Raw genomic sequence first — 26,460 nt, forward strand, 5'->3', positions numbered from 1 at the left:
GCATTTTTGAGTCAATTCTCGATGCCAGCTCTCCTCAACCCGATGATAAACAAGATGGCGGACGCTTCGTCCGCCATATTGCTTTTGATAGGTACGCATGAGGTCTGGGTCAAAGTGGCCTATGATTCGACCCCGTTTTCACCAGTCAAAGCTACGAATAAGCATAAGTACAAGCACAAGAAGAACAAACTTGTCCGTTTTTCTTGTGCTTATGCTTATGTCGACCCAGTTTTCACTTGCTTACACATGTGCTTGTGGTTATGCTTAATCTTATGCTTATGCGCCAGTGAAAACCAGGCTTAAAAACGAAACAAAAGAAAAAAAAATTAATTATAATAATAAACAAAAAATAAAACACACACACACCTCGTTATGACGACCGGGAATTTTAGGGCCCGAAGCTGGTCGTATTAACGGGGTTTTACGGTAAATATCTACTTTATAAGTAGAGTACAAAATATTTTTGCCGTGCGATGGTATGTATGGTATTTTACGAACCTTTTACAGGAAGCTGTGGAGATTATGGAATATGTCACAGTATCGTATGACATGGTATGGTATGATATGAAATGGTAATGAGGGGTGTGGCATTTATTATTATTTTCCTGTTTTTACGTATTAATCGCCGGATTTCCAAACATTATAGTTGAAGAACTATCAAATAAAGCGGCTTCCTACGAGTCATTGAAAACGTTCAATGGAACTCTAATGCGGACCGAAAAGTGCTGAAAGGTAATCGTCTTACAGTTTTCGGAGAATTTCCCTTCTTCCACGTTGCTGTTAACTGAGGCGCTGAGTCTGTTTCAGGATCCACCAACAAGTTGCTGTCAAACGGCTGGCGCTGTTCCTGCGGCCGTTGCAGCTGCTGAATAAAATTGTGACGATAAAAGGGGACAGGCCAGAAAATATTGTTTAAGATTTTTCAAGTTTTCTTTATTTTCTTTCTTAATTATTTTCATTGTGCCCGGAGACTACGAACTAATCAGATATAGACATCGTCAACTGCCCACAGGTAAGTATCTGGTAAAACTACCTTCGTTTGGTTTTGACTCGCACAAAAAATATCAAATCGAATCTTGCTATTTAACTTGCTAAGAAGAACAACTTAATTACACAACTAAGTATACGACGTTTGCTAATATAAGGTTTTTTTGGCCCACGGATTTCCCTCGCGTTCTCTCTTGCGACGTTAAAATGAATAAAACTGTATTTGTATTTAATTTAATCTTACAGTGTAGCCAGCGCTGTTTTTATCAATTGGATCATTCTGACCTCCTTCTGGTGGCAGTGGGATTGGATACGGGTTTCCACCCTCCGGGAACCATTGGCGAGCTACCGCTTGCTGTTGACATTACAGGTTAACGCAATTTACACGAGAGAAACATAGAAACAACAGTAGGAAATCTGTATCTTTCCTTTCTTCCAACAGTTCATCGGGCTTGGCCTGACTTTTTCAGGGAATATAACTACATCATTGGTGGGTGAAGTAATTAATTTTTTTCGTCCCCTGGAACGCCCCAACCCACGGGTTGATCTACCTCGAGTCTGCGTCCTCTCGTGGTCTCTACGTTTATCGGTCGCATTACAGTGGCATTAAGTAGGCTTGCAGCTCTTCGGAAACTGTAATTTAATTAGCCTCCATGGGTTGCTGCTCTTTTGTTTTAGGTCAAGGTTAAATTGTTAACTTGCGGGTAGTTCATTGTTTTCCCAACTAATCCCGTGAGGTGTTCCGAGAGCTGCCTTGTCGCCCATAGCATTAGCTTTCAACTGCTCTTGTTATTGGGGTTTGGGGCATTGTCTGGGTTCTTTGTCTGTTACTTCATGAACAAATCATAGCCTCAAACCTTCTCCAGCGTACATAGACCACACATCCATCACACCAACAGTACAAATGCAAGTAAATACCAAAATTTCATCCGACGAGCATTAAGTTCCAATCTAATTAACGTAAGTGTTGTGACGTCGCACGCAAAGTTCAGAAAGGGAAGCTTTTTTAATTAAATATGACAAACACGAGAGACAGTATTTTCACACTTATTAAAAAGCGAACCGAGAAGAGGGTTGAATATACGACAAATAGCGCAGTTTTTTAAAAAAATCAAAATTCGAGGAATTTGATATAAGTCCTCAAGCAAATGATTCGGAACAACAAGAAAAAGGATGCAAAAACAAGAAGTTTTCTGTGTTTATCAGATATCCAGTGAACACCACTGGGAGCACATTTCCCTTTGTCTTTTGAAATATTAGCGAGTTTGATAACTCATTTATACTTTTTTTCAGTCACCTACTGGAATTTTAAGGAAAAATCCTTTATATTACCTCAAAAAACCAGGCAACCTCACGAAATATTACATGAAGGAATGTATACATATTATCCCACTATTTTGTCAGCTTACTTCATCGCTGCCTTTAAACATAAATCACAAACCAAAAATACCCCGGATACGAAACTGAAAGCACTTGTACGTTGAATTAGTAGGTAAGTTTATCGACTCCTTGAAAAGGTTAATAGTCATGTTGTCGAGGCGAAAAGGCTGATGTTATGATTATGAGTGATGGTGACTGTGTATGTGAGATAAAAGATGGAAAAGGGTTATTTTTTATGTTATCCAAATATTAACTATAAGATTACTAGTCAATAATATAATTAGTATTTTAAATCCATATCTATGTTATTAGCAATAATTAACTAATTTAACCTTTTACGGCTGAGATTACTTTATTACGAGGAAATTAAGTTACAGGGATTTGTCTCGTTACTGTAGGTAATAAAATACAATATGTAGGTAATACAATAAAGTCATTTGATTAGACCAGTGATTCATGTTTCTTCTATAGCACGTCCACAAGAGGCCGTTTAATGTCTTAAACGCAGAAGAACCAATCTTGTTCGGTGATGATGGCTGAATGTTCAATAATCAATAATGCATACTTGTTTCATATTAGGGAGCCCAGGTATTGTGAGCAGTGGTTTTACTCAAATGTTCGGGAAAATTGCCTCTATAAGAGTGAAGACACTTAATAACACATATTTGGTACCAACATTTTAACAGTGAAAAGGCCTCACTTTCGGTTTGACGTGCGTCGCCCAAAAACGCCTTTACTTAAGCTCCCTAATATCCTGCAGGATCGTTGTTGACTCATTTGTAAAGATGGCGTCGTCGATGATTGCTAGAAAACGACTGTTGTCGTGAATACAACGACTGATAATAGAGCCAGGTAGTAAATAGCTATCGCAACCTTACGTAACTTTGGAGTTGAGACAAAGACTTGAAGAATACGACTATTATTCACTGGGAGACACTGCTTCCATTATAACACCCATAAGATCCAGAAGTCATATTTAACATCTGCCCAATCTGAGTAAAAGCTATTAGGGAGCTTAAGCCTCGTTTTTAGCGACGAACGTTAATCGGAAGTGAGACCTTTTCCCTTTTAATATGCCTTGGTGCTTCCAAATTTGAATTGCTTAGTGTCTTTTTCTCTTATAGAGACGATTTAGCCCAAAATATGGGCAAAACCACTGCCCACGAATGCAAATATTCCACTTTCAGTTGACGTGCGTCTTTTTGCTTAAGTTCGTTATCGTTCTTAAGCATCCACGTTATTAGACATTTGGAACAGCCCTAATCATACCTGGGGGTATTTTGGCGGGCTCACTGGGTAAAACTGAGTGAGCTGCGACGATTGTAGAAATCCACGAGCCGAGGCATCAGAACCAGCCTTAAAGGAGGAAAGGAGGTGCATTGAGGGAGAATTACAATGAGAAATTTATATTATCTTATCTTCCAAACGATTTTTCCAGTTGCAGTAACTTACCAACAGCAAAACAAAAAGACAAAAATGGAAAAAGAATTCACGGCAATTCAGACGGTGAGAGAGGGCCTTTTTATGACGTCACATCCTCTATGTTGATGTCCAAAAACAATGAAACGGCGGCCATGTTTGTGTCCCAAACCAGTCCTGTGGGAGCTGAACTGGTTTTCTTACGTAAACGCTTTCCCTTGTCATAGTAAATTTGCATTTGTGAGTGAAAACCCTCTATACACTTTTTGTAGATATCGGAAACGGAAATATCCTGGCCGCATCACGGAATTTATGCAATTTCTCCATGACAAAACTAAACTCAAAGCATGCAGCAAAAAAAAAGGTCAACGCTTTATCCCTAGAGGAAGTACGTGCAGTAAGCTGCGCTAACAAGTTACAGGTAATTTGAAGCAAATGATACAAATATAACGTATCCGGATTAAAACCCAACTGGCATTTACAAGGACGGCTATGGATTTGAACTCAGGAGGACGAAGAAACAACTCCGGCTGGTCGTAGGCGCGAAACTCAAATCCAGGGGAGCCGGATTGCGAGTCCGACACGCTGACCACTCGGCCATGCAGTCCACTTAAAGCAAACATAAAAAGATACCTTTGGTGTTTCATGATAGCTGTTCCTTCCCTTGTCTCCATGGTAACCTTGGTTCTCTTGCTCTCCCTCAGGGGGGATGGTGAAGGGATATATCGGGGGTGCGGGTTTCGAGTAAGTCCTTGTTTGACCTGTTTGAGGTAGATTTCCTGACGTGTAAAAGTTGGTTATAACAGTCAAATCAGCCAGCATCGCCAAGGTTTCTGTTAGTTTACTTTGATCTTCCTTAGCTGGTTTTTAGTGTTTAGCAGTTAATTTATTTACATAGCGCGCGTGCTTACCCTATATAAGTCCTATTGAGCCGCTATGAACAAAATCTTTATTTACGCACGCCCGTGCGTAACTAAGATGTCGTAAGTATTTTTTTTTTTCCTGGTTGCAAAGGTGTCGTCTTTTAAGCTGCAGTGCAGTTTTCGTTCTCTTTAAAATATGGAAGAAACCAGCGAAGAACACCCCAATTTTTCTATCGGCATTGATCTTTTAGGTCCTGATCCAACAAGCAGCAAAAATAAAGCCGAATTAAAAAAAAACTCGCAAGTTGCGCGTTTCGCAAATTTGGCCGAAAGACATTCACTGGGAACAGAACAGACACCAACTGGTCATCAACAACATTTAAAGGTAAAATTTCCGTTTTTATTGTTGTTTTTAAATTTGTTTTGCACTTTTGTTATCTTCGTACAATCTGACTGAAGCAGGAAAATTTCTCTCGCAATAACAACACAAATTACAGTATGTGATCCTTGGTCCGCGACTTTTCCGAAAATGATAAAATATTTCGTGGAGCAAAACAATACGGTGAATAATAAAAGATATCGTGATTTACTGATTAGCATTCTTTCATATGACGAAGTTTCGGCTTTCTTGTTGTTGGGGAAGACGCGAAATTAAAGTTTGTTGACAGGTAGGTTAATTTGTCTTTCTTGAAGTTCGGATTTTTGCGGCACCGTAAATTACATAGTCATGTTTACTTAGCCTGCGAATAAATAAAACGCAACGGGAAGACGTGCCTTTTTGCAGAACAGGTTTTCAGATCAACTTATTTCTGCTGTTGGAAGCATGTTGCTGTAGACTCTGAATTTTTTGTTTTATCGACTCTTGAAAAATATCACCAAATTTCGCTTAGCGGTCCTTGGTCCGCGACCTATGACCTTGGTTGAATAAAACTTCCCAAAATAAAAAGCGACAGCCTTTGTTTTTGAAGAATGTTTTGAAAATCGTCCCTATACATGTCTACAAGTTCTCCTTTTTTAATATTTCGAATACATACAGAGTTTTTGCTGAATACCGCTCGTCGACGCTCGTGTGGGAGACCGGAGGAGACTGTGGTCTGAAGTCTTTGAAAGAAAAGCAGATTATTTTATACTCACAACATCTTCCGAAAGAAACTTTAGCTTAATTACATCAAGAAAAGAAAAAAAAATACATGAAATAGTGTGAAAATTACGATTTCGCGTGGAAACTATAACATTTTTACGTTTTTTCGTGCTGCTTACCTGAGACACGGACCAAGGACCACATTCGCGGACCAAGGACCATCGAAAACGATCGCCTTTTTTCGAATTCCAAGCAAAATATTTATGTCTGGAACTTGAAACTTCAGGATTATCGAGAGGAACATAAAAGCTATATTTAGGGAGTATTTCAGCTCATTACGTGAAGATTCGGGTAAGATATTCAAGTTAATGACTTTTAGACGCGGACCAAGGACCACATACTGTACACAAGAAGACATAAATTTATTACTCACAAAAACAACTGCTGCCAGGTCTTCTCAAGAAGCCGTAATGACCAGCCAATGTGCGTAAATGAATATGAGTTTAAAGAAGGATGTCAGTTGTCTCCGCTAAAAACATGTTTTCTGGATTTCGCCGAGCAAAACGTAAACATGTTTTCAGCAAATCCAAACCATACTCTACGACTTCTTACAAACATGTCAGCTGACATGTTAGTATTTTAACTTTAGGTGAACTTTGATCGTTAACGAATAAAGAAGGAAATTTCCTTTCTCAGTTTTACCGAAAGAATATTTTCATTCAAACTAGACGATTATGGCGTGTTCGCAATCAGCCAATATAACCGTTTGTTATTGTGTAGCGCGTTACGAGAATTTTGCAGTTAATCAAAAAGCAAGCATTTTTGTCAGCTATGTTATAAAAGAATTTGCTCATGCTTTTAGCTGTGCGTATATCGAGTTATGGATGCACTTGGGAAGTTTGAAGAGCACTCAAGAAGCTAGAGTTGCACTCGGCTATCGCCTCGTGCAACTCTTACGCATCTTTCGTGCTCTCCAAACTTCCCGCGTGCATCCATAACTCGATATACGCACGCTAAGCATGAACAAATTCTTAAATCTAGAAACGTTTGCACAAGACTCTAATACACAGCCTATCGATATAGTGTTCGTTTTATCCAAGTAAAGCTTTTTATCCCCTGTTAACCCAAACTGCTAACCATGGCAAAAGAATTACATAGCTTAAAGGAATAGGCCATTTCCGAGTTCCCCCGGGCCTCTGTATCAAAACGAGGTTAGGTGCTCAACCCTTCCTGTGGAAATGAGTTCTATTTGCATGAGGAAGAAAAATCATTTCCATATCAAAGGTTGAGCACCTAACCTCGTTTTGATACAGAGGCCCGGGGGCACTCGGAAATGGCTCATTATGCAGGGATTAGGTCAAGCGAATTGCTGACTCACGACTCAGCGTGTGCCTTAAGCTACAATATTCAAGAATGGTGGTAAATGTGGTGTAAATGTAGCATATGCGTTTCAATAAACACAGCTATGCAGCCTCGTACCAAATGGTCCTCGGCGAGTTCGGATGCGACGTCGCCCGTCAAGCATGTCGGCTGAATAGACTTCATTCACGAAACCCGCCATCTTTCCACGCGCTTGAGGATTGATGGGATAAAAGCAATGTCACGTAGTTTCTTAGGTGGCAAACAAGTGATAAAAAAATGTCAATACAAGAAATCGCTGTCGTGTTTGTTTATTCTAGACGACAGAAAGTGAAGAACATTTTATCTTAAAACAAAAATGGTGAATTATGGGTAAAGGTGATTCGGTTGTATTAGCGACCGTGCATGTCCTCACAACAAGAAATAATGACGTAAACTTGTCGAGACTTGAACTGCACATTTTGCAAGACTATAAATATCGTCTCGTTTTTAGAGAATTAAAAAACTCGAACGCGATTACTCATATTGGCAGATTTTATCTTTATTGTTTGCCCCTGGAATACCATGTGACATTGCTTTTATCCCATCAATCATAAAGCGCGTGCAAAGATGGCGCGTATCTCGAATAAAGTCTATTCGCCTGGGCCACGCTCGGTTCCAAGCCTTCTCCGCTTACCCGCATGACGCAAATTAACCTGTGGACGAGGCTGCAGCTATTTTATTTTTCTTTGCAACCTTAAGTTAATATAATGTGCCTTACCTTGGCTTGACAACGCAATTGCATCACTTCCGGTATACCTGGAGGTCTCAGGAGCAGCTAGCAAGTTATTGTGGTTGAGAGGTGGAAGTTCCTGGTGATTTAATGGCGGGAGAAGAGCCGCATGCTGGTGGCTCATTTGCGGATACGCATGCTCAAGAGGGGGAGTCAAGGGAGGTTTACCAACGTAGCTCTGTAACATGTCACCTGGGTTAATAAGATATTGGTTAACATAGTTAGGCGAATTAGGTGAATTAAAGTCATTACTGTAAGGAGGCTGGCTGGTCATGGAGACCCCACCATTGCCTATTTCGTTACCGTTTCTCTGTCGATTGTCAACTGTATTATACATTAAATTTAGACTAGTATTCACTGGGTTAGCTTTTACTTCATTAAATCTCAAGCTTTGGGCTTGTTGATTTACATTTGAGGTCAACTCATTAGATACTGGATTAGGCACCAGGCGCTGGAATTCGTCGTCAAGTTTTGGTTGATAATTTTGTACGTTTGATAAAAAAGGCTGTCCCTGGGGTACGTACGGTCCTGAAGTAAACCTATTAGCCATCCAGTTTACCGCCACTTCTGGAGGATGCCAAGAGTGAGGCGTATTAGTTATACTATTTAAAAGTTGGGACCTCGGACGTACATTATTAGTTGGTAAATTTAGCGTTGGGTTATATTGTTCGTCATGTGGATTGTAGGTTTTGTCTCTTGGTAATTGAATGTTGGACGGACCAGGACTGGGAGCTTGAACTTGGAATCGCAGTCTCTCATCAAAGTTGTTCCTCGAAACCGGTTTCGGAACGTTTGCTCTTGTTTCAGCAAGAGCCTCTTCTAGGCCCTGCTCTAGTTTTCCTAGAGAGTCCACAATCTGCTCTTTCTCTTTTGCAATTTCTTGCTTTAGCGATGCTTTGTTATTTTTGACACTCGCATGATCCTTGTAATTTGTAGCTGGTTTGTCAAACATTTTCCCCGAGGGCGAATTCGTGGTGTGACGTAGTTCGTTCAGTTGGGAAGAAAAGGGGCGAAATTCTTGTGCTGGTTTCTTCTGCCAAACGCGGAGAAAATTCGCGAGTGGATCTTTGGCCGCCCCTATTGTTGATGGCAATGTGTTTTTTCTCAATTTCATGTGTTTCACGGTATCTGCTTATATGGAATCATGCCATTGGATTGCTGACCGAACAGACGTTTGTTTTTTAAAGCATTTAACAAGACGTTAGACGATTCTATGTTTCTAAAATCATTATCAAGAATCAAAACTGTTAAGTGTCAAAGCTGTTAAAAGAGTTAAGGTAGCATGAATCATGAACGAATGCCATCAAATTTATCAAACTTCAATTCTTTTAACAGCTTTGACACTTGACGATTTACGTTATTGATAACGACGTTAGAAAGAACGAAATGTCGAATAACGTTACACTATACTTCAATTTTTTTGAACAAACTTTTTTCCCGTGGATCTGTTTTCCTTTTGGGGCTTTCCGAATACCACTTCCGAGATTGAAAAACGTATATTTTAAGTGCACTGGAGTTCCCCAAATAGGTCAGTAAATTCACCTACTATTTTTTTCTGGGCGTTATCTCTATTTAGGTTTATCGAAGCCCTTAGAACTAATAAATTAACAGAAACTGATTAAAACTTATCAACGATAATTCGCTGTTTTTCTTTTCACACATAAGAGAAATTATACTTTCAAAATAAACCACGTGTTGTACCTTGAGATTCCTTATTCTCGAATACCGCTGAAGAGGTTGATTTTGCCACGCCTTGCGACATTCGATCCGCATCTAGAAGTTTTTGATGTTCCTCCTCATCATTATAAGCGGACGGAACAGAATCTTTTGACTGAGCATTTTCATAGGATTCTGTCGATGCTAGTTCGGTATCGATTTTAGAACTGTTAATGGTTTGCTTATTGTCGGCAACTACATACGGCTGTCGGTCAATGAATTCTTTTCCTTGAACGACAGGTTTCGTTGAGTAGTAGTAATTCTTAAGCGAATCGGTTTCCTCGTCTGAATTTTCTTCGCTAGGCTGAAGTAAATTGGACTTCGCAGTGCCAGCATTGTAAAGTTTCTCTTCAGAATCTTTTAACACCGAATAAGAGTGTAAAGGAAATTCTGTAAGAGGTTGCTTACCCTTGTTGCTGAAATCGTTGTTTGTCTGTGATGTGAAGGCTGATAACGCATCCACGCTTGCTGCAGATTGCTTTTCAAAATCGTCTAAATTTGGTGCGTTTTTGACTTGTTCAACGCCATGCAATAAGGGCGGCAATACTCCCGCCTGCTCGTTTGCATGATTCAAAGGCGGAAGACTGTTGGTCTCGATTCCGTGATTAAGGGGTGGAAGGTTCTCTGCTTGTTCTGTGCCATGATTCAAAGGGGGCAGGCTATGAAAACGCTGCACAGCATCATTACCATGGTTTAATGGAGGGAGACTCGCTGCTTGTTCAATTCCATGCATCAGTGGAGGCAAATTTTCCGCCTCTTCTTTGGCGTGATTCAGTGGAGGCAGACTTGACGCTGTCTCCACGTTGTGATTAAGCGGAGGCAAAGCGCCCGCCATTTCAGTACCATAGTTCAGCGGTGGTAGGTTCTGCGCAGGCTCAGTTAGATGGTTTAGTGGTGGCAGGTTTGGAGCTGAATTTGAGGCGGGAATCTTTCCATTTGCGATTCCTTTTTCCGTGGCCGGAGAGTTGTTTCCTATGACAGGAATTCAAAACAAGAAAATCCTAAAGAGCAGTTAAGATTGATAGTGAAAAATTCAACTGTCGTACCAAGAACCTACACAGAAGAAAGAATATCAAAAGTAGATTGAATTTTTTTAATTACCACTACCTTCACTACAATCATTATCATTGACGTTATTGTCCCCCTCATCATCAGCATCATTATCATCATCATAACAGACTTGATAACTATTTAGTCATCCATAATTCTCTATCGATCACGTACTTCAATTTTTCAATCGTTCTGTTGCATTTACTAATTAGTCTGTTCATTGGTCGAAATACGGTATCGGTATAAACTTAATCACTTATTATTACACCCAAGGAATGAACTGAGACCCAGATTATTAAAATTTCAACGCGGGAGACATTTCTTTCTGCTAAAACTACACGTGTTTTGTACAGAGAGATTAACTCTGTTAATGCATGTTTGAATTTGACCTGTTAACATCCCCTCCGAACACACCCCCACTCCCCCTGGGGATTTGTATTTGTTTATTCTTTCTTGCTGGTCTATTCCCCGCCCTCTCCCCCTGGGACAGCACCGCTTCAAACAAATACCCACCACCGGGCCTGAAGGGCTGAACTTGTCCCGGGGGTTGCCCGGGGGGATGGCAACAAGTCAAATTGAACCTGACGGCTATGGGACCCGCAACTGTGTTCTGTAAATTATCTGTCTGGAGAAGCAAATATTGCCTAGAATTTTCTATTATTTGAGGACGGCTAAAAATTTCTAGATGGCCGTTCCGTTCATGTACAATTTTCGAAGCTTACCTAACAAATTCCCTACGATTTCTGAAGTTTAATTTTTACCGTTTCACACCCCTGGTTAGGTTATTTTTCGTACGAAAAAGGGAACCTAAAATTTTCTGATTCAAAAAATGCGATGGAGAGAGGAATTCGCTTTCGTAATACGCTAAATTGCATTTAAAATGTTCGGGAAAATAATACTGAAGCCCTTGTAATTTCCCGTAGGATGACCGAACAGATACAAATTTTATAGCGCTTTGAAAATGCATTTCTTGAGGTCTTAAAATCCTCTGGATAGCCTAAAAAGTGTTTTCAATGTATTTGGGAGAAAACCGTCGTTGGGTGCCCCTGAACCATGCATAACCTACCAGTGGCCTTTGAAACTTCTGCCCGACTTGCCGCAGTTGCGTCTGGCACAATGCCCGAATTTCCTCCACTGGGGATTTTTCCGGAGATCTGTACTTCTGGATTGAAAAAATTGTCGATGGGCTCATCGTTGAGTTTTACTTCCGGGTTCGAAGTGACCTGTGAGTTTAGCGATGCAAATAATGGATCAGCGGAATGTTGATTTTCAGAGATTATCGTGGGGCTTGTCAGCGCCTCATTGATTGACGCTGCTGCTGTTTCAGTGTTGTCTCCAAGTAAATTGCTCCTCCCTGTGAAAAGATTAAGATGAAATCCATCAGGAAATTGAGTAATTTTAATTTTCAGTGGACAAAAACCTTGCACCAGAAAAAATATTACATTCTTTTTTACATTTTTCAAGGGCTATAGATGTAATTAGTTATCTGTAATAACACCAAAGAAAATTCTTATGAGAGCCCGAGCAAATAAATGTCAAATTTCACAAAATGACACCTTACACATGAAATTTTCAGAATTTTACCTGTGTTTTCAAAATTCTTGTGAAATTTGACATTTATTTTCTCAGGCTCCCATGAGAAATAGTCTTTGGTGTTATTACAGATAACTAATTATATCTATAGAAAAGAATGCGATATTGTTTAAGTAATTTAGACAATATCGCAATATCTTCTTATTCTGGTACAAGGTTTTTGTCCCCTGAAATTGAAATTACTCAATTTCCTGATGGATTCCGTCTTAAAAATGTTTTTTTGATGTTGCAAAGGTGATCATTTTTTTTTTGTGAACTTGTGTAAAATATTCGTGCAATGGTGCAGGTAAAACCTGAGACAGAGGAGAGACACTAGCGATGCCATCTACAATAGTGTAATAACTCAGGTTTTCCATCTAAAACAGTTGAATATGTGCTCAAAATCCAATAACGCAGTCTGCAGTAAGCACTTCATTAAGACAAGAATCAGTTCAAAAGAGAATTTTGAGCTACAAAACGCAGGAAAGTATTACAGCAGGAAACAAAAAACACTTCAAATGAGTTTACAAGTGACAAAGACATTTACCGATTTCAAACATAAAGGTAAATCATTACAGTCATTAGTTTCGGTAACAAAAACCACTACAAACTTTAAGTTGAGGCTTTTTCGCGTCCTTTCAAAAAATAGACACCCTGAAAAGCATCATTGTACTTTTTTCACCACAAAAGTTAGAACGGTTATTTCTTGGCTAAGAAAAACTGTGTCATGTGACCATGGAGAATCACATGCTCAAATGTCAATAAGGTCATTGACTTCATGGTTTAACTTAAGCATTCATCGTATGGCACAAAACATGAGATTAGTAGAGCCACTGAATCAAAGCTTTAGCCAATTAACAAGTTATTTACTGGAAGCCACTCCTCCACCGATACAGAGTTGGAAGAAAATAACGTTTTTTCTGACAGAAACTATATGTCTTAACCTGCCTTCCTGCATGACAGTTAAAGACTACTACACAAGCCAAAGTCATAACACAACTTTTTTACTGAAATTTACAGCAAATTTGTTGTCATTTCTGTAATTTTACAAGTGGCTCAGAAACCAGTTTTATTTAGATTGATAAAAGTTGGCCTTGCTCTAAACCCATCGTGAAGAGTTAAAAGGAAAAGAAACTTTCTTTCAGTGAGTAAATGGTAAAGGCAAAAAGGCCTAAAAAACTCTGTTAGATATTTGAAAGCTAATGTAAACTACGTGTTTTGTGTGATCAATGCGACGATTAATAGGTTGGGGGAACGGTTCCTTCATGATTAGAAAATACTCATGTTTAGCTCCTCGGTTTTTTGTTTGTCTTTTACTATTTAAAATACCTTCAAAAATAAGAAGGTACTATGAAAATTCTAGTCTATAAATCTGTCATTGAGATTAATCAGATCAATGATTGCATTTAATACAATGAAGGGTGCTTCATGCACAGATTTCTTATAAATATGGCATTTGCAGCTTATTTACTGGAAAATGCAATTCTGGTTTTGTTTTAGAGTGGGACATTTGCACACTTTTTTTAAGCCCCACCATGGGGTTTTCGAATGAACTACCTAGTCCGACTGTGGGGCATTTGCAGCTTTTCCAAAAAAAGAGGAAAAAAAAACTTATAAATGCTCAAAAAATGTCTGTGGGGGAGGGTGGTGGGCATGCTTGACTGAGGGCACTTTTCCAAACGTCCAAACTGGTCAGTAAGACCATGGCCAGACCAGACATTTTGGCGATTAAATAGGCTTTTTCTAAGAGGTTTTGCTGAAAAACCATTTTCTTAGCTTTGTGCAGAACACTTATGATGAGAATGGGCTAGCTTGTGAGTTTTGAAAAATGGAAAGCGCTCTGGGCCGGGTTGTTCAAAGCTGGGTTAAGATAACCCTGAGTTAGTACGACATTTTAATTCAGATATGAAAGCTTAAAAAGCAAATTCAGTTTAATTCTTTTTGTCTGCAATGTGATGATAAGCTACTCCAAAGGGAATAGAGAAAATGTTCCGAGAAAATTCTTTTGATGAAAAGAAAAAGAGACGCGGGTTAAAATTTAACCCTGGGTTAGCGTTAACCGGCCTTCGAACAACTCGGCCCTGAAGCACAAGAGAAGAATAGAATTTATATGTAACAATGTCAAATTGTTTACTTATAAATGTTCAGGTATTGAACAACATCTCCAGAAACGATTTTAAAAATCTTTCCAGGATGACGTTTCTCACTGCGTATCTTATATAACATTAGCTTATTGAAAACAGAAAATCACAGGTTCTTTTACCAGGTGTTCACTGTAACGTGAACGCACAAAAACATTGCAGCACGAAATGTAAATCATTCTCGCGAGCGTTACGTTATTTAACCTACCAGTGAAAGCTCACACAACACATGTACTTGTTTTGCCGCCATCTTGTTTGTTATGCTTAGCGGCCGCTCAGAAAGTTGTCCGCTGACTATAGTGACTGTCCGCTCAGGAAAATTGCACATTTCAGGAGGCTGCCTAGTAGGCCTTGGCGGATTGTGAGCATAATTTTTGGCATAATCGGGGCAAAAAAGCATAATTTTTATGCCACGGCATAATATTAGCAAATTTTAACACTTTTTGGAGCTTAAATTCATAAAATTTAGTAAACATGGTGTATTTTCAACAGAAATAAATTAAATTTAGATAGTATGTTCTTGCAATGCGTGTTACAAACGGTTCAGAGATGCGAGCAGCTAATTTGGACAGCTAGGGGCCGAGACAAACTGCCATAAAACACAAATGAATTTACAACAACAGTTTATTTGAAAAACACCATAATTTGGTGTCGTTATTGCGCGCCTATATGTACAGAATCAACGTCGTTTTGTGAGCATAATTTCGGAAATCAGGAGCATAATTTGGGAATTCTGGCATAATTTGGCAAAATTTCGAGCACTGCTAGTAGCATAATATGCCACTTTTAGGAGCACAATCCGCCAAGGCCTGGTGCCTAGGGTACAATCCCTTAGGGTAAACAGAACTTGAGGTTTCAAGGGGAACGTGTTCAGAGAAGTTTGATTTTTGAAATCATTTTTTACCTGGTAAGACACCTGATGGAGACACGCCTGGCTTTGCCAGTACTGCAGGTTGCGGGACGGGACTGCTCATTGCGGGATTGTTGGTTACCTGACCCGTAACCAAGTTTGCCGTACCAGAGGGAACGCTGTTCATCTTGATTTCTGAATTGAAAAGGTGAAAAATCTTAGAAAAACACGGTGTTAGTAAAACATGGTGTTAGTATTACTGTGTGAGAATTAGCAAGTTTATAGCAATTTCTGATTTCTATGTTATTCCTGTTTACTTTATAAAGTCAGAGAAAACACGAAGTGTATAAAGAAGATAAAATGCACAAGTTTTAAACAATGGTAAGTTACTTCCTAATTTAATTTGATTAATTTTCATCAATTCGATGTGAACAAAATTACTTCGTGTTATATTAAATTTAAGGTTTATTAGTCGGATTTATGTAAGTCGATACAAAGGAGGACTCAAGGAGATCTACTTCTCAGTTTACTTTCACTTTTTTTAATAAAAATGTTTTTTTATCATACTTTACTGGCAGCATTAACAAAAATGACAAGCAGCTGTTTAGACGTATAAAAGCCCAACATAGTTTATTCAAAAGTAAATCAATTAGCAATAAAAAGAAACCACCCCCCCGCCCCCCCCACAACCCATATTTAGCCTGCTGATTTTTCAATCAATGGTTAGTAAAATTCTCCTTTTGGTTATCTCAGATTATTGGTCTGTTTGTGCGTCAGAATGTTTTAAACGTATTGGTCAGTCTGTGATTGAACATGCCCTAACCTTCCTGTACTTGTTTATACAGTTCATCCTTCTTCTGAGCCATGCCGGGAACGATCTTGCGCAGCGACAATGGAAAAGACCCTGGAAGCGGTGCATGATGGGACACCACCCTTAATCTAGTTCCCACAATGCTTTGTGGGATGGTGTTTTTAGAATCAGCGGAAGTAGAGTTGCTTCGCTGCCCCGTAAGACGTGCAAATATACCTAACGCAAGTCAGGAGCATCATGCATAAATCAGTTAAAAGAGTTAGGTAATTATCAAATGTTATTTTAATGCTTTAAGGTTTTATCTTTATAATTAATGAGTGCTCATCAGATATGCGTAGAATTCCCTAATTCAAAAAGGAATCCTCAGAAAGACAGTTATTTAAGCTTCTTCCTGTTAACGCATTAACTGACTTGAAAATGGCAACCTGTTTTGACGAAAGTGTGTACACGATCGGTCAGTCACGATTTCTTTTTTCTAGTCGTGTAAGAGGAATCTACTCACAAATTAATCTCCATCAACGGCGTCGTTGACATTATTTTCTTCACACAATGTATAATACGACAAAATTATCAGATTCTCTTTATGTGATCAGTGCGATATCTTGAAAAATCCTAAGTCCCAATGAGTGTTGTCGGCCTCAGCCAACTAGACCTAGATTATTCCGGATACCACAAAACCTCAACCTATAATTTTGCAGTAATAGTGGTTGCCATTCCCGTGATTTCAGAGGCGGTTAGAAATTGCAGACAATTGTGCATGTGAGCTATTCCTGAGTGTTCTTTACAGTTAATGACCTAGACGGAGCTTACTGGATAATTTAACAGTTAAAAGACGAAATGTTAACTTAACATTAAATGTTAAGGTTGCTCACAACTGTTTCCAGCATTTTTCTAATTCTTTGGTGGATCAGTACTACCCCCTTTTTCCAGCGATGCTAAGGTAACGTCTTCCGAAAAAAAAACAGTTATTAAAGAAAACATTATCACGGTTGTTTTCATGACGGCAAATGTTTTAAAGCAGCAGTGTAACTGTAGTTAAAACCCTCCAAATATTTTGATAGACCTGTTGCAATAAGAAATGTTTGCCAAGTTAAAAAAAAATCTTCATAGTTATTGCATTTCCCTTAAAAGCTGGCTTTAAGCCCACTCAATTTTTGAACCCAAATTATTTTTTAAATGGATTAATCTTCGCACCCTGATTAAAATTCCATAATAAGAAAAAGAAAAGAAGTCGCCGAAAATGAGTGGCTTTTAATTGAGTATACTGTTGCATTGGTAACTTGCAACGTGCGAAAAATTCTATAACTTGTAGCCGTAACATCGATCCACCTCGATTTAGCGCTGAAACACGTTGGCAACTGTTACCAGCCACCATAACAAGTTGATTAAGTAAATACAACGACAATTTTGGACAGCAGGTTATTGATCTTTTCTTAATGAGGATAAGTTCAGTGATTTTAAACTATTCTCGGCCTTGATTTCTTGAAAGCACACGCTCAACCTGAATCTTAGCTTTGGAAAGAAACGAGCTGCTAGTTTTTATTGGATGCCCTTGAGAAGCCTCCCTTTGGATTTGCTCATTCCTTTTTACGTAGGTAGAAAATTGTAAAAGATTCTTTTAAACGACGACTTTTTAAAATCATTTGTTGTTGGAACAAAGTAAAAAGTAAGAGTCCCCACCTAGGCCTTTTTTAGTTTTAAATTAACAAGGTAAAATTGCTCATAAAACAGTAAGCGTTAATTAATTACCAATAGTTACCATTTAAAATGGTTAGACTTTGTGTAACAGTAACAAAGTACGATCAAGGTTAAAGGGTGATTACGTAGTATGTTACGAGTTACTGTTTAATAAACCATCGATACCACTATTTTATATCTTATAGAGTAATGGCTGTCTGTAATAATTGTCCTATGGGTTATCAGGTAAGAATAATGTCACGTTTACTTCACTGAGTGGGAAAAGAAGAAACTCATAGAGTGTAGTATCCCTTAGAAACCACAAAGCAAAAGACAGACCAGAGATTTTACAGTGTTACTGCCCCAAGAAAGAGTAAGTTGAAAGGAAAGGAGGAAAGGAAAGAAAAGAATAAGAATGTTGTCGTTGTCCGTTGTTCTTTGGTGACCTGTTGTCAAAACACTTAACATACAAAAGGAAGTTAGGTTGCCAGTATTACTGTCTTAATATTGTGCGATTTTGCATCAGTCAAAATTTGATTTTATCTGGTGCCTAGTTGTCTCAAACAGAAGATATATTATCATTGTGCATCCAAAAAACAAAGGAAATCAAGAATATTTTATTTTTCATCGTCTTCTCGGAGAAAAAATATCAAGTCATGGCCTTCGCATTACGGCGACCAAACAGAAAAGCCCTTACCACTCATGAACAAACACCGTTAAAACCTTTACCAGCATCTTAATCAAGCACTGAATAACCGCCAATTACCAAATAATTACAAGACATTTCAAGTTGTCTGATAAGATGAAACGTCCCAATAATTTATGAACGAGTAATTTAATTTTTAGAAGAGCAATCAAAGCCATACTGTTAACAGCAAAAACCATTCTATAGAATCCCTCTAGGACCCGGCTTTAATTTGAGAGAAACGTGACGTGGCTTATTAGCAAGGCTTTTACGGCAAAGATCAGAGATTAACGAAACTAACTACATGAGCTATTAACTGTGAAACCGCTGAGCTAAGAAAAAGTGTCACAATATTTTCTTTAGGTAAGTGTTACTTTAAATAATCGTATTCCCAATAGAATTTACATAGTTAATGTTTATTTGGTACCAATAGTGGTGATTATAGAGGCTTAGAAATGGGTTGCACTTTGCACTCTTTGTTGGTCAATGAGCCTGGTAAAGATGCTCTCTCTATATAAATATAGGGTGACACCGTTTGATAACTACTATAATAGGTTCAAAGGAGAGCTCTATTGTTAAAACGAATTCAAGTAAAATTGCTGGAAATAAAGTCTTATTAACATTATCATTACAGCAAAAAGAACAAACTTTTGATGCACAAAGAATTTGTTATACATATGGTAACTTTTTTAAAAGACGATATTCCCAACACACTGTGGATTTGTTGTAATAGTGGTCTGGTAACAAACAGATCGACTTCACTGTGATTTCGCTTGTCGACGATTACCAACCTGCTGGGCTTGAAAAACACATAAGGCAGCAAATATATAACTAAACAGAAAAAGCGCAAGAATCAAAATTCTAGATACACTAACATTTTAAAATGAATTTTAAAAATCCCTCTATGCTCTCAGTTCATCATATAAAACATCAACTGAATTCTACCCCCACTGTGGTTTTAGTTTATTGGAGGTAACAATTTGATACTTTTCGAGGAACATCAATAGGATAAGGTCCAGGGCATACCTTTTATTTAGTTTCTATGAAACGACTTACATGGGCAGGTAAAAAAAGGAATTCAACTCAAATAACACAAACCTAGCGCTTTATTTCACATTTTTACAAACACCACCTGAAATTGCAACCGTTTATCTACAAGCACATTGTGTAAAAAGAAGAAGAAATACTGCTAACTAAACCTGTTCATTGGGTAGCTAGAATATTTATAAGTGAAAGAATAATTTGCTAATCGCAAACCAATTAGTTAAATACAATACCGGAGGTATACTGATGAGGTTAGAATTTATTTACAGTGTAGCTAGAATCAGTACAAACTGAGCCATGGTTTAACGGTTTGTAAAACCATTCTAATAATCCATCTGGCTGCAACCATAACGATGAATTTTGAAATCACTATTTATCCATTTTAGAATAAAAACTCAGCATTTCTGTCATCTCAAGGAAATTACGCTGCCAATTGTTGATCTAAACAAAAACGACACGCTTGATTCCGTTCTCAAAACGATGATAACCATATGGCAACAATGTAACATTAATAACCTATCTTACGAAACAGGAAAAAGACGAAACTAGGATTATAGGTTGTACGCTGCAGTGCATAAAATGGATAACAGAAAAGAACAAGAAAAACAAAAACAGAAACAGAATCGAGGCTTCTGAATTTATAATAAGAGACTTAACTTACTGAAACTTTTTTTAGGTTGCACAGGCTGACGAGCACCTGTTTAGACATGATACGTGGGAGTCCCTGATAACCCACGTGACACACCCACGCCTCAGTGCGATGCGTGCATCAGAAAAACAATGAAAGATGGTCAGGCCATGAACATCCTGGCCTTTATAATCCTAGTATTTATCACAGAACGTCCTCAAATCAAACATTGTTTATTTCGCGCCAGGAGTCCATTAGCTGAAACTGTCAATGCCTAGATAGATTTTGTGCGCATTTTGGCAACCCTAGTAGTTCACCCTTAAACCAATACGTGAATACGTGACGAAAAGTGTACACAAACAATTTTTCAATGTGATTATATTTATTTATCACGTAAAATTGATTTCGGCAAGTACATAAGCATATAACACGCTCCAAGTTAAAGGCTCCTGTCAGACCCATATAAAGTACTTTTAAATTACCCACCTTAAACAACTGAATTGATAAATTTTGTACTAAACGAGGCCGAGGAGGCAAACAGATATATCATCAAATTGTGTCGTAGTCACTACTTACAATACAATTTAAGAAGATTTGTATGCGTATAAAATTTCTTCTTTTCCTAGGATTTAAATAAACATAACGTGATACGACTTTCACGTTATAGCTTTCTTCCATGTTGGTGAGTGAAATAACTATCTAGCTATGTTATATAATTACATCTTATGCAGGAATTATTCCTCGTAAATCAATTGGTTATCTAAGGGTATCCCACTATTTTTATTAAAAAGAAAGGGTGGTGATTTTAATTCAAAAATTATCATCAGGTCGGATCCCCTTATCTCCATGCACCAGTCTTTGTTGCAGTTATTTACTCGGACTACAATTTTTCATTGAAGAAACTGTTGATCTCGTCAAGTCGTGGTTGTCCGTCGTATACTGTATCGCTGACGGCGGCTAGCTAGCAAAGCTTGTTTTCTAACTCCATTGCGAGCCAAAGTTACTCGTCTTGGGGAAAATAACTTCGTAACTCTCTCAAGTTGCTTTCTTGCTCGCCTATTAGTTGTTAGGAAAATGAAGACCTAATGTTAGAGAAGTTTTTGTAACAATACGAGAAGTTGAGAATATATCCTATTGTTGATATGTTGATAAGAAGAACAAACCGACTTCTCCAAATCGATGTCATGCAGACCAGGTCAGCCGCTTTTTGTTTGAGCATCTGACACAAGTCAAACGTTCACTGGCTATGAACCTGCTGAGTGCTGGGGCATGTTATGTTTTTCTCCTTGCGAGCTATCCTTTCGCCAAGCATACAGTATACGTGGCGAACATGAGTTAGTGAACGGTCCGTCATTGTGTGCGAAATCAACGGTATTTATTTGTGTTTTGAATTTACCTAAGAAATAAATTAACCTGTTTTTGAGTTGATTTAAGAACACATGGAAAGAAATGAAAAAGGGATCCCAAGTGACAAGTGGGATTAAAAGAGTGAAACAGAGGAGAAAAATGAAGACGAAGCTTATTTCCTAGAAAGGTAGAAGAAAATGAATAAAAGTCCTAAAAGAGGTGATCAATGATGAGTTAACCAATAAAACCAGATCTATACCATGTTTAGTAATTAGTTAAAAGGCGAAGGTAGAGAAAAATATAGTTCCCGCCAAAAACATTCTTGTTACTTTCGTGTTAAAATTGCTATTTGAGGATGAAAAGCAAGGAGAAGTGGTACTATTCTTTTACAACGTCTACACGGCATTATATACGGGTGTTTATAATTTGAAACAAACCTAACGCTTTATTTAACCGACCCACCGATAGAGGACTGATTTTTTAAAATCTTAAATTGGTTAATGACAAATCCTCCTCCGTTTCAGCCTGTGGATTCATATAAACAAAACTCTGGACGCCCGCCTCATCAAAGTAAAACCCAAACCTGACTCAGTTCGACCATCATATAACAAAAAACTGAAGCAAAACGATCCAGATCATCCATCATTACCGAGATATCTCTCGAGAAATGATTTTAATGGCTTCGGGAAGAGAGAAGGAACAGGTGCAAGGGCTGATTTGGACATTGTTGAAACAAAGGACATCGTTTGGCAAAACAGAACCGCGAATGCGAAAGTCATGACTTGATATTGTTTACTTCGAGCACACCACTAGCATCTATCGGAGAAGTCGCTTTTTCCTACTTATCAACAATACATAGTACACGTGTTCAGTACAGCGTCAGTCTTATTAAGATCACACTTTCAATATTTTGGTTATTAGATTATCCCTTCCCACATGTACAAGATAATTAAGGAGCAATAATAGGCGCAATAATAGCAATGATAATAGGCACATAATAAGCAAATAATACGCACATCGTTTGTCAAAGCATTTCATTTCAAAACGAGACATCCAGGTACCCCTTGAAATGTTATAAGTATAAAGTTTAACCTTGCAATTTTAGCCTCACATAAAATGACATACCTTGTTCCTGGGGTTGTTGACCAGCAAAAGTTTGGGTTATCTGACTTCCTGGTAGTAACAAAAAACGGAACATTAGAAAACTACCACTTTCGTAAAATAAAAAATATAAGGAGGTATATTCGGCCCACGTACAGTATTTTTGGTTTTTTCAATTGACGCGAAAGGACGAAAATGTATATTATCAAAGAACGCCTGTTATGAACAGTATGCACAATTTTCTTGCTATGAGCAACGTGGATATCCTTATACGTCCTAGCCTGCGTGGCTAGCGGTATTGTGTGGGTGCGAGATTAAAGTTTTGGCGGCGGAGCCGTGTTCCAAAAAAAAGGAGTAGGGACGAGGCGGTTGAAATACCGCCTGCCAGAAAACCCCGGTATTTTGAATGGTCCGCACACCAGTGTGCGGGGAAACGGATTGGTCGAGGGCCATACACATGTCAATCACGTTAGATGAGCCTTCGCGTATATTTCCCAATTTAGGTAGCAGATGGCAAACTGGAGAAGACGTACATGTAAAGTGATTGTGATTTCCGCTTTAGAAAGAGAATAATTGATGACCAAATTGCCGAAATGGCGTCTTTTAACTTCACAGCGCTGGAATTGTCTTAATTTAGCCGTAAGAAACAAAGGTCAAAGAAAATTAAAACACTTTACAACTGCATCTGAGATCAAATCCTATCAGGAACACCTACAGAAGAATAAACCACCGGAAATGGTTGCTCAGTATGCATGTAACAAACCAGCTTCATGACCTTTTAATGTTAAGCCTAGTGTTGCAAAAAAAGATTTACTCAGTCAAAGTTTAGAATGATACATGCACTGTGTAGTGCTAGTAACCTTCGAGCGAGAGCCGAGAAAATAAAAAAAACCTCTGTTCAAGCAAACTCACAAGGTCACGTTTCACATTGTCACGAGCTTAGGAGTCGTGTTTAGCCTGTCAATGCTTATTTCTAAACTGTCTCGGGCGAAAATAATCGGAAGTTTCAAACTGCAGGTTTCTCTTTGATTGGCTGATTTAATTGGGATCAGCTAACTGACAAAAAGTGGGCGGCATTCGAAAAATCATGGTTCTCTGGCAGGCGGTATTTCTCGCGGCTTCGCCGCTCGTGACGGCTCCGCCGTGAAATCTCACTCCACTACATTACAACGGCTCCGCCGCCAAATCTCACTCGACTACTACACAATACCGCCAGCTACGCAGGCTATATACGTCCTTATTCTCTTCGTTGACAACTTTGCACAATTGGCTAAATACGATCTGTACAAGGGGAAGTAAATCGATCATTTCACGCTGCCAGTTTAACACTTGAAAACAGTATAATTTACACTCACTTTTATATACTCTAATTGCACTTTAAGAAGTATAAAAGGCCGTCCTTTTGTGACCAAGTTAGGGAAGGAGGCATTCTGTATTGAAATTACATAACTCACAAATAGTTGACAAATGCGGATATGTATTCCTAATTTGCTTGATAGCGAATTTGACAAGGCCAAAAATTATAATCTCTGCCCATGCAATTTGAACTTCAATGAAGAATGCTATGTAACTCACTCGCAGAAACTCCATCATCAGGGTTTTGTGTCAAAGCCTCGCCTTGGGGTGTATACTGCTGAAAGACCGGTGCTGAGTCGGCTTGCGTCATGTAAGACGCATCACTTGTCGCGTTTTGTTGCGGTATATCTGATCTAAATTGCGGCTGCTCTAGGCCCTGAGTGAATTGTGACTGGGAGTCGGTGAAGGCTGGCATAAAGGACTGGCTCTGGCTGGCTATAAGACAAAATATCTACGATGATTCAACTTGTACTTTGTCCCTAATGGCGAAAATGGACTACGAGCACAGGGTTCTTTCTACGATATTTGAGCGGTAGAAGCTTCCCCCCCGAAAAATATTTTTATCATTACGGTATATAAGTAACTATATCGGAAAAATCATCCAGACGCGACGAGGTCAGTGCACATGAAGTAAGTATTCTCTGTCTAATATAACAAGGAACATGGAGTATTCTTATTTTTAAAATAAAATACCACTGCAACATTTCTGAAAATGGTCTCAAAATGCAGCAGATTGCATCCCAGCGCATATTCATTTCAAAAAATTTCCGGGGGGGCATGCCTTTGGCCACTCGGGACTTCTCCCCCAAACAATAAATCCTAGACAAAACCCTGCAACAGATCCAGTTGCATGAATCTTTTCCTATTTTTATTAACAGGGTAAAAGGTTGGGAAACACAATGAAAATCTGCTATCACCTCGTGCCAATAGGGAAACCTTTTACTCTGGATAAAAAATTACAAGACGATCAATTCAATTTGAATTTTTAATCTACCTACCTGGTATTGGAATTGAACTTTTCTTTTCTGCCAAAACATTCATGGAAGTGGATTGAGAATTCTTCCACAAGATCAAAGGATCTGAGTGACCAGCGTTTTTGAAATTAGAGGCGGTCTTTGAGCGAATGGGCTCCATTGATGCGCCTTCGCCCATGTTTCGCACATACTCGAAGGGGTCAACAATCTCAGACTTTTTGCTGTTGCTCTCAGTGGTCTTGTTTTGCGATTCTTGTGGTTTATCCTGAAGAACAAATGGTTTAGATTAAAATTTGGATTAAACTTTACGCATGTTGATTTGGAGTTTTGTATATCAATCCAGTTGATCGATGTTGAATTGTGAATTGTCCCAACCATAAATGAGAGGGTCTACCATAGTCAAAGAGGTGTACTTTCACGGCTAAAAAAGAAACTTTGAAAGAAGCAGCTCTCAGTATCATTTAAAAAACACTGAAGGAAGCTATGATAATCAATATACAACACTAATTTAATTACATATTAAAATAAATAAATGAATAAATATGTTATTAGCTGGTCTATATCTGCCTCCTCACCTCCTTAAAATCAGGGAGAGAGACGACTATATACAGTGGTTGTTTACAGTTTACTGTTTACAGTTAAAGATATAACGAATACGGTGGTACTTTTAAGATAGGTTTTACCAGGTCTACACTTAAAAGTGTTTGAAAACTGTTTGCTAGTATTATTGAGTAACTATAATGAAGGGGGTCTATTAGACACGGGGGACGTCTAATACAAACTTAATATCGTAGGGGAGCGGTTATTGGACAAGGGGCGTTTATTTGTAGAGACGGCGTGTCAGTGAGATCATTTACGGTAAGTTATTAACGTTCTCTTAACTTCTATGTCTATCACGGCATTTTCACCTGTTTTTCAGTGTCAATTGCAGTCGCATTCTTAGCCTCGTCTGCAGGAGATGTAACGGGTTGAATCTCCTCAGGTTGCTCGGCCTGAGCTGCCCCTTCATCGTCGCTTTGTGGCGGTTCTTCTCCAGGCGTGGCCATGATATCTGATCTCGCCATATTTGGTTGCTGCTGGTACTGGCCGTAAAAATCGGCCAAAGGCTGATTAAGTGTAGGGGCTTGTGGATAATTATACGCGTAGCCATTATTGCCATATCCCAGCATGCCATAGTTGGGATCCATCGGATTAAAAACTGGCGTCGTATTGGGAATCATGTTTCGCTTTGATCCTTCGTCATACCTAAATAAGCAATCACGTACATTTCTTTATACGGCTATCGCTTTTTATATGTGATGAATATTTCATCTGTCGCACATCTTTTTGTCTTGATCTTAGAACGTTACGTCAAGAGAAAAAAGCTCAAATTATAAGTTAAGGTTAAGCGGCAATAGAGCGTTTTCACTCACGTGGCCAGCATCTATGCTAATTTATTGGAACAAAAGAAAGTTTTTACATAAGAAAAGAATTCAACTCCCACAGGATTGTCTAGCTACACCAACATGGCCGCCGTTACATTGTTTTGGAACACCAATATGGCCGCCGTGACGTCATGTGAAAACGCTCTGTACTGTTCCTTAGGCTGGGTTCTCTTCTCCAAAATGCCTCTTGATTTTCCATGAAAATCTCTGAATTACTCTTACC

General features: G+C 38.7%; 1 protein-coding gene across 1 annotated transcript in view; it reads right to left on the reverse strand.

The window, feature by feature from the left end:
* LOC140934378 (uncharacterized) overlaps positions 1 to 26,460 on the reverse strand; it is an 81,908-nt gene that overhangs the window by 47,270 nt on the left and 8,178 nt on the right. Inside the window, exons 10-22 of the mRNA XM_073384012.1 lie at positions 25,722 to 26,058; positions 24,838 to 25,078; positions 24,059 to 24,274; positions 22,508 to 22,555; positions 16,014 to 16,217; positions 15,245 to 15,385; positions 11,694 to 11,981; positions 9,551 to 10,549; positions 7,850 to 8,938; positions 4,420 to 4,547; positions 3,637 to 3,723; positions 1,232 to 1,342; positions 746 to 865 (exon numbers count right to left, since the gene is read on the reverse strand). Of these exons, the coding sequence (XP_073240113.1) occupies positions 746 to 865; positions 1,232 to 1,342; positions 3,637 to 3,723; positions 4,420 to 4,547; positions 7,850 to 8,938; positions 9,551 to 10,549; positions 11,694 to 11,981; positions 15,245 to 15,385; positions 16,014 to 16,217; positions 22,508 to 22,555; positions 24,059 to 24,274; positions 24,838 to 25,078; positions 25,722 to 26,058 (4,009 nt within the window). The remainder of the gene's footprint in view (positions 1 to 745; positions 866 to 1,231; positions 1,343 to 3,636; positions 3,724 to 4,419; positions 4,548 to 7,849; positions 8,939 to 9,550; positions 10,550 to 11,693; positions 11,982 to 15,244; positions 15,386 to 16,013; positions 16,218 to 22,507; positions 22,556 to 24,058; positions 24,275 to 24,837; positions 25,079 to 25,721; positions 26,059 to 26,460) is intronic.

This window comes from Porites lutea, chromosome 4 (assembly GCF_958299795.1).
Source record: "Porites lutea chromosome 4, jaPorLute2.1, whole genome shotgun sequence".
NCBI lineage: Eukaryota > Metazoa > Cnidaria > Anthozoa > Scleractinia > Poritidae > Porites > Porites lutea.